Source organism: Polistes canadensis, unplaced genomic scaffold (assembly GCF_001313835.1).
Source record: "Polistes canadensis isolate GaletaPanama2010 unplaced genomic scaffold, ASM131383v1 scaffold_432, whole genome shotgun sequence".
Lineage (NCBI taxonomy): Eukaryota > Metazoa > Arthropoda > Insecta > Hymenoptera > Vespidae > Polistes > Polistes canadensis.
Window position 1 is genome coordinate 22902 of NW_014569979.1, and position 9490 is coordinate 32391.

At 28.4% G+C, this 9490-nt stretch overlaps 2 protein-coding genes across 3 annotated transcripts in view; both read left to right on the forward strand.

Annotated features, from left to right (window-relative positions):
• Positions 1–1091, forward strand: part of LOC106792450 (piggyBac transposable element-derived protein 4-like) — a 3171-nt gene extending 2080 nt beyond the window's left edge. Inside the window, exon 2 of the mRNA XM_014758878.1 lies at positions 998–1091. Coding sequence (XP_014614364.1) covers positions 998–1091 — 94 coding nt within the window. The remainder of the gene's footprint in view (positions 1–997) is intronic.
• Positions 1092–3166: 2075 nt separating this feature from the next.
• LOC106792452 overlaps positions 3167–9490 on the forward strand; it is a 15499-nt gene continuing 9175 nt past the window's right edge. Inside the window, exons 1-2 of one of the 2 annotated variants that reach the window (XM_014758880.1) lie at positions 3167–3673; positions 4407–7088. In XM_014758880.1, coding sequence (XP_014614366.1) covers positions 5234–6334 — 1101 coding nt within the window. In that variant the 5' untranslated portion in view covers positions 3167–3673; positions 4407–5233 and the 3' untranslated portion in view covers positions 6335–7088. Of the gene's footprint in view, positions 3674–4406; positions 7089–9490 lie in introns of those variants that run through there. The other variant, XR_001382296.1, reaches the window with a different exon arrangement.

Here is a 9490-nt window from a genome sequence, read left to right on the forward strand (position 1 = left end):
GAGAAGATTTATCTATTTTCATATACCTGTTAAAAAATAAAATGTTAACTGTAATTCGAGTAATCGATTTTCCTTTATTATTTGCGCAAGATATTTAAAAATTAAGTATTATGAAAAAACAATTTAAAAACAAATAGAAAAAAATCATTAGAAAAAACTTCCTCAATAAAGGATCGAACCACTAACTCTCAGCACGAGAAGCGAGCACGCTACTATTTACGTTAGCGCGCCACTTCATAAACAGTTGCATTTAAGATAATATAAACATGCATACAAAAAAATCAAAACATTAAAAGTTTTTTTTTCAAAATTAGCTTCGCATTTTGATAAAATACTTTACCACGTTAACACCCTAAAACTATACTACTAATATACCAAAGCTCGTTAAAATCCGTGAGAGCACACGTTAGGTAAATCTTTAAACCAATAAGTCTTGTTGGTATCAATATAACTAGCAAATAAGGAACTTGTTAGAATATAGGTACACACACACACACACACACACACATTTATATTACATAACTGTAGAGAGCGCTATAGAGTGAGCGTGCGAGAGAGTGTGTACCGTTAAACGCACACATGTACGGATACCATTCCAAAGATGTATGAGAGAATCGTACGACCGTCGAACTCTGCTCGAGCGAGAAAAAAAAAAAAAAAGTATACTTATAGAGAGAATTGTATATGCTTGTTTCTCTCTCTTTCTCTCTAACATTGAAATAAAATAAATTTATTATAATTAACAATAAAAAATTTATACGTACAGAGAGAGTTCAAACGGGTAGAAGTGAATACCTTTAGAAAACTAAACTTCGAAAGAATGAGACGAGTGTTTACATTTTATTTTACATACAGGAAAGATAAGACTCCAAGTTTTCAATTTCAACAAATGCAACCAGTGTCTTATGGTAAATAAAGTATGAAATAAAACCTTTTGTTCGGATTTGATCAATGTATTTTTGAAACACATCAATAACTGCTTTTGATTATGTTGTAGATTCAATGCGACGCTGCAACATCATTTTAAATTCAATTTATCTCCAGAAACTCCTTTAATGGGAGTGCTGTGGACGATGCAGAATTCCTATTAAAGTCCCCACTTTAGAAGTCATTGAATTTTTATCGTAATCTTATTTAATTTCGTAGCGACTGGTGTTAATATACTTCATTAAATTATCGTACATGACCGTCACTCACTCCCCTCTGTTAACGACGAAATATTTGTTCTTTAATCGTCAAGTTCAAACCACAACGATATTGAAGAAGATTTAAATGTAAAAGTCCTTGCAAGGGAAAAGTTTCATTATTAGGAAGATATTTATTTTTGAATTTTACATTAACATCTACTCAGAAAGCTCTGCTTCCCATAGCTCCCTTTACAGAGTAAAAGGAGTGAACGATCATCGGTGACCAGAATCTTGACGTTAAAACCAAGATTCTATATCGTCCTCACGCTCAAGGAAGAGAGCTACAACTCGTCATCGTAGTTGCACCGACTCAGCTTTACGCTAAGCAGTTTTGAAGACTAACTACAGAAATGATCCTGTGAAGTATGATCTTAAATTGTACCGATTCTTGAATCCTTTATATACACCTTAATGTACTATATTACCTTTGAGAAACGGCAAATGGTATTTTGCCATCTAGTGTCCAGTCAAAGAACTAACTGAGTTTTTTACGCAACGCACACACGTATTAAAAACGTTCAACATACACACGTGGAACGCTGGGACCAGAGCAAGTTTTATGCATTACAATATAAATATATATGGGGTATTCTACTTCAAATCGACCACTTTCGCCTCCGACCCCTTTTTAAATTCTCTCTGAGAATTTTTTCAAATTTTTTTACCCAATTCAAAAGAAGTTACAAATTTAAACAAATGGCTTTTTTTCAAATAGCTATAACTGGCTAAAATTGACTTTTCGGGACGTTTTTTTTTTTAATTTTTTGTTTGTAAATGTCCTTTTTGGATAAAGATATAAACAAATTATTTGTAGTCAAATTCTTTAATTTCTTTTAATTTTGTTTTTTTGGGCAAAAAATCTCAAATTTTTGAAACTCTGGTTTTTTTTAACTTTTTTGTTTTAAACTTTGATTCATTCTGAACTTAATTTTGAGCTTCGCCTGATGGGCCGACGTTTCATTTTTCTTTTTTCCTAATTTAAATCTTTTTTTTTTTTTATTTTCTCGCAATTTAATTTTGCTTTTATATTAAAATAACCCTAAATAAATATATAAATATATATATATATATATATAAATATGTTTAAATCTATTTTTAATGACCTTACTTTAATTATATACTATCGAAAATTATAATTACAAACAGGTTGCAATGCATTATTGGTCAATTTTTCAAGTCAGTATAATTAACATTTTATTTAGATATCTCTAGTCGCTTAAATAATTTACAAACACTATATTGTTCTGAATTAGAAATTGAATTGAATTTGAATTTCTTAGAAACAAATACCATATGCAACCATAACGGTGAAGTTCTCGCCAATTAAAAGCTACAATAAAACTGCAGATGATCTATTAGGTTGGCAACTAGTTTCAGAGTTTCAGAAATGTAAAATAAATTATTCTTTAAAAAGAAATTCTTTTCAAAATCATCTAAAATTTTCGATTTTCCTAGAGTATCACCTCCCATGAGTCCTTTTACAATTACAAAGTCAAAAACATCTAGATTCTTACTTATGTATTTCGGCCAATATGTTTGTTTTTTTCCCTATAAAACATTAGATTGTTTCGTATCATATTTAGGTAAAAAATTCACTGCTCTTACCACTATTGTAAACTTAATGATTGCATTGTTTGTTTTCGGATGTAAACCTCTAATGACTGTTTTATAACTTATTTCCATTCTTAATTAATATTCGTAATAGATTGCGTTTTTGACTTTAGAGCTTGTGTTACATTACGAAATATTTCCGAAATGATAGTTTATATTTTAACTTGATCAATTAATATTTATTTTAAAATATAATTTTCTGTAGTTGTGTCGGGGAATTAAAGGCATTGAATTAAAATTGTATTGCGCGCCAAATTGCTTTAGTAAGATGCGACAACGTCATTGGAGAGATGAAAGCATACGAGGTGCATGCGAAAGCGCCTTAACATGCAATAACGTGCGGGAGCGCCTTGAAGTGAATGGAGGGGATATGATGGTTAGGATATGTTCCACAAAAGCACATGTAGGCATTCCGAATCAGGATAGCTTACCATGCAGTTGTAAAAAAGGAGAGTTACGTTATATTTACATTAAGTCAGGATAAAAATTAACGTGTGTTTGGGTATATTGTGACGATCGTGTGCGAATTCGAAGCAGCAAAATTGTGTTAGGTGTGTGATAAACTTGTGTCGCACACTTGGGCACACGAAAGGAACTGAATTTTGTGAAGTTTGTCGGCTTGTGCCGTACAATTGGGTGAAAGGGGTTCAGGTTGTGATCTCGAGACATCGAGACAACCTGGAACCAACGGGGACAGGGTCGTATGCTCTCGAAAAATCGAGACAACCTGCGACTAAGGGAAAGTACGTTCAACTCAGATTGCGAATCGAACTGCACCTCGTGACTACCACACGTGTACGTCAGTGCGTTCTCAAGGGCAGATAACAGTGCGAACTATATTGCATTTTATTAACGAGTTGCTGCAGAAACGGAAGGTAAGATTGCTCTTTACTGTGCAAAACAAAATATTTCGCGACGTAGTTAAAATACTTCTTTACTTCTTTAAATTATCTTCAAATCATTTTCTATCTCTCTGTATCATTATTCTTTTATAATAAAGTATCCTCTTGTCTCGAATTTTCTCTCAATTTCGTGAGACTTTTTATACCGAGGCAAATAACTCTTCTCCGCGGACAATTGGATTAATTGATTGATTTATTTATCTTTTTCCTGTTTCATTAAACTCATTCCCCTGCGTTAAAAATTATTATAGAACTGACATCATTAAATATCTATCACTTCCGGTCTTTTCTTTTATAAAAATAGTAATCACTGTATAATTAAGCATTTAAATAAGGAATTCTATTATTTGTGCTACAACGTAAATAAGTGTGGTGGTTTAATAGTATTACATGTTGAATAATTTATTTTTTTTAATGGTAATAATTTCTATTTATATTTTTTTCCTTCCAATGAATTAAACAAATTTGATAGTGATATTTCTTGTAAACAGTGGTTTCGTCTCGGAATTGTTTGCATGTTGGATTATTTTACGCTTTTCATTTGTTATAAATTTTTAGCAAATTTTTATTTGAATCATTAAGTTGTGCCGTTTGACCTGTCATTTTTTGTTGTTGTAACTTTGTAATTTAAAAACACCCACTTCTGCCCGGATTTTTGGTATCTATAATTTTGTATACGTTTACCTTATAATAATCTTTTTTTCAGATATATTTATCGCCGTTGACGATAATTTTAATTTGCACGAAAGAATTCATAGCATTATTCCCCGGTTTAAGCGTCACAAGGCTCGCCAATCTTAAGTCACCTGTTCACATTAAACACTATACGCTAAGCTCAAAATGTAAATAATACCAAGAAGTTTAAACACAGTGCTCGGATAAAAGTCAAAATAACAATAGGTCTTCCAAATTTACTGACTTTGCTATTCGAGCAGAAAAATTTCAATTGATATTAAAATATTTGTACCGACACTCGCGATCGGAGATAAACAAACAAATGCGTCTAGTCTAGCTGCTTATAACACAATTCATGAAATCCGTACGAGAATCACGTAAGTTTTGATATTTGCCAAATTCGAATTTAAAATATTCAATCAGTTGTTTATTTAGCTTATTGTTAAATATAGAATTATTTATACTACGGACAAATATAGGGCGCAGAATATATTCTTTTCTCCACTCTTATCTAAAAGTAATTAAGTTTTAATTGTGAGTCGTTGAGCATACGTTATATCGTTAAGATATTGGTTAAGCATTTATATGTTTAATTTCGTCAACTTTATAATTTCTTAAGACAATTTTTGAATATTCGTTAAGATACAATGAAAGGTTACTTCTATTTAAGTGTCAAAAATATCGTAAAAAATATAAAACTTATAGATGTTATTAAAAGAAAATTATTTTAAATTACATTACGCAAAGTGTATTACTGTTATTGGTAATATAGTGAAAAGAAAATCCAAACAAAGAACTTTCAAAAATTATCTATTTACTTAGAAATAGTATTGAATAGGATTTTTTATTTTGAAAATAATGAGCAAGGAGGATTCATTAGATGAAGTTAATAAAATAGCTCATTATCAAAAGCGAGCTCTAACAATGATGCAAGTTTACGAATCAGAAGAAAAGGAAGMATTTTATTTGTGGTTAAATAAATTTGAATCTGTAGCAAATATTATCAAAATACCAGAAGATAAATTGGTTGAATTGTTCAATAAAATGGTGGACAATAATTTCCATGAACGTATCAAGAATATTAACCCCCATGTCAATTTCTCTGAACTATCATACGAACAAATAATAAACCATTACCTTTGTTTTTTTCCTCCTGCCGATGAAACGTATTTACACAGAAAGCGTTTTTTCTGTCGTGATCAATATAAACAAGAAACGATAGATAATTATGCTTATTGTTTAGAGAAAATACATAATAATTGTTATTATACATGTTACGTAGATGAAAGATTATGCGACCAATTCACTAATGGAATCCTCGATGATGATATAAAAAAGTATTTAAATAAAATTCCTTACTTATCATTCGATGAAACGGTAAAAAAGGCCATCGAATTTGTAAAAGTTAATAATTATTTACGTACAGCTCTTTTAATGATGAATATTTATAATCCAAAGAAGGAACGTCTTTTTTATAGATGGTTAAATAAATTTGAGTATGTAGCAGATACGATCGGGGTACCAGATGATATAATGATTGCATTCTTCAATAAAATGATAGGTAATAATGTACATAAAGCGATCTTGCAGTCTTATCCTCATATCGACATCTTAAAACTTTCATATGAGGAGAAAGTAAGCCTTTACCTTAATTTTTTTTTTCAATCCAATGAAATTTTCATACACAGAAAACGTTTTAAATGTCGACATCAATTTAGAGGAGAAACGTTACAAAAATTTGCTAATAATTTACGGAAAATATTTTATAAGTGCGATTATCAAACTTGCTTTGAAGAAAGATTATGCGAACAATTCATGGATGGAATCTATGACGATGATTTAAGAAACAATTTAAGTAAAATTTCTAAAATATCATTCAAAACATTGTTAGAAAAGGCAATTAATGAATTTGAAAAAAAAAAAAATATTCACAATGTGAATAATCGCGTGTTTAAATGAACTATGAGCCCTTAAAATATAAACAAATCAAAGAGAATAACCAAACATAAAATTGGCATAAATTTGATTGCCTAATAAGTCCTGAGGATTATTATTTATTTAAAGTAAATCATATATTTTATATTATTTTCTACGAGCACTAGAAGTATTCAAAATTAGTGAGACCATTATATGACCTGTTTCGAAGTAAATAAGGTTAAAAGAAGATGAATGAAGCAAAAATGCTGTGATTTTATATTAGAAATTTATTCCTGAAGGATATCGAAAAAGTTTAAAGATATAGTTTTTAATTTTCACAGTTAAGGAATTATATTTATTTTTAAAAGCAATGGAGATTTGTTCCTTACATTAAATGTTTTAAAGAATGAGATGAGAATATATTATTATTTAAATTTTTTATATGAAATAATATATCGGTATTTATATTAATATATTTTTTTGAATTAAAACATTTTATGATATTTATGTAAGGAGTGATAAATTAAGTGATCCTAACATACAATTTTTAGTTTATACAGTCAAATTAGATCACATCAGAGAGAGAAGAAATAAAAAGTTATTAAGATATTAAAAAGATTGTAAGAGAAAAAAACTCTTATGAAGATAACAATTTAATAAATTTATTTGACTCTATAAAACCATGAAATCGTTAAGATAATAATGTAACTATTGAACTGTCTCTTGTACAAATTTGTAACATTTCATGAATTGTTTATTGTGCTCATTGTTAAAAATATATTATTATTTCTATTAATATATAGTCGCTACCTCTTTTTTTTATTGAACTCTAACTAAATAATAATAACAACGACATTATACACTATAGAAAAACTACTCAACATATTAATATATCTCGAACCGTCAAGACTGAAACATGATTACCCGAATGCCATCACAATCACACCTACAAAAAATTACTCCAATATTAAATCCGTTTGTGTTAAATGTGCACGCAATCACTTAAATGATGAAAAAAGGTGGGGGGTCCTACTTGACCGTCCCCTTGTAAGTAGGGAAAAACTTCTTCTCTACTACGACGCAAATTATGATTAAACACAATTATTGTAATAAAACAGTTACAGAATTCGAATTTAATAAACTAATTTATTATGACCAGCAACAACTGACTGATATAATTTTTTATTCTAAATATAATAACCAGATACGGAGAGTCAGTCATATGAATTGGGTGATTGTACTTATTATAACTAGATACGAATAGGAAGTTACATGAAGATGTAACACTCATATACAATTCTGTATAATATCTAATGCTGCACTTGCCATTAATAAGACTAGTTTACAAAATGTAACTTTTTTAACTGTTGACGTTAATTATATAGTTGGTAATGTTCACTTATAACCTGTTTTTGTCAAATCTAACCTCAACAATATTTTTGTACAGTTTAAATTTACTTATAATTACCAGAAGAAATTGATTGTAAATATTATAAATCAATAAAAAAAAAAAATAATTGTAATTCTATACCCTCGGCCATTTTTATTGCAATATTCAATATGAAATTTCGTGTTTGTTGCAATTTGTTTTTAGCTCGTCTACTTTTTAAAACAATAATGAATCGATCGAGCAAAATTGAGGTTATGCCATATCTTAATTCGCATTTACAAATGAATTCCGTTAGAACGTCGGCATAATGTTTTGAGGACTCGTTTATCATTTGATCTCGAGTTTTGCTGTTTTATATTGTCCTCTTGACGTTAATGTCACGTTTTTGTAAACATAAAAAAATCTAGACACTTAGAAATATACTGAGTATATTTGTCTCAACGAGAGAATGTTTTTTACTTGATAATGTATACATGCACACATTGTAAGAAAAATAAATCATTCAAAATTTCAAAAAAAATTCAAAACATTCAAATATTTCATTCAAAATCATTCTAATAGATCACTATTAGAATAAAGTAAAGAGGGTGAAAAATTAAATGACAATAATATGCATTTACCTCCGCTTTATTATAGCCGAAGATTTTAATATTTATTTTCAAAAAACAATTGTGTCCAAATTTCATTCAAAAATTCGTTTTAATTTTAAATAACAATCCGTAGAAATTTACAACTACATACGATATAACAATTGACAAGGTTTTTTCGAGATGTATTAATAACATTGAGTCATAAACACTTGTTTATTATTTTTGCTATCACAAATTAATAGTATACATGATAAAATGTGAAGACTAAAATGTAACATTGTATATTATATTAATTTTAAAAAGGAATATTATTTTTATATATGTAAAAATATCTATTATTTATTTTTGTATCGATATTACATTACATTAATTAATAGTTAAAGATTAAATTTTATATGCAATATGTAAAAAGCTTCTTTTTACGATTCTCCGCATGTTTTTCCTTATTATTTATTCAAAGTATAATTAAATTTCGAATATTTGTGGATACGTTGTTCGAGAACGTAAAAATAATTCCATAAAATTAACTTAAACATTCCTGTATATCCAAATATTACAGTTAAATCATTTTTTGCAAAAGGAAAAAAAATGTTTATACGATCTAAGCTCATAAAGATAGTCTCTTACAATAAATTTATTAATTTCAATATTTATTAGACAATAAGAATATAAAAAATATATAATAGTTAAAATAAGTGCCTTCGTTCGCAATAAAAAAAAATTATTATTGAAAATCCATAAAAGAAAACTAAATAATTGTTAAAAGGCAACTAACACTGAAAACAGCTATTTTTAATTCTAAAATAGTAAACTAAAAGAATTTTGTGGGATAATGATTAAAGAGAATTTAAACTAAACATATATTGTTTTTCCTTATGCGATTAATCCAAAAAAAATTCAAATCATATCAACGAGACAGCAAAATTACTTTATAAAAAAATATACAATTAATATTATTACTAAGTTTACTCTTAGGGAAGTTGTTTTTTGGACGGGTTTAATTAAGATGAACACTATATTTATCCGTTGAACGTTTCGTCTCTATTTGAGACTTCCTCAGCAACAAAAATTATTTATTATGACATATTATTTTATATACAAATACCAAAAAGATTTAAAAAATTACCATAACAAGACACATAACAGAGGTTACAATAATAATAAAGACATCTAAATTAGGAAACACCAGCTTAGAGGTAACCAGTAGTGTTCGAAAAG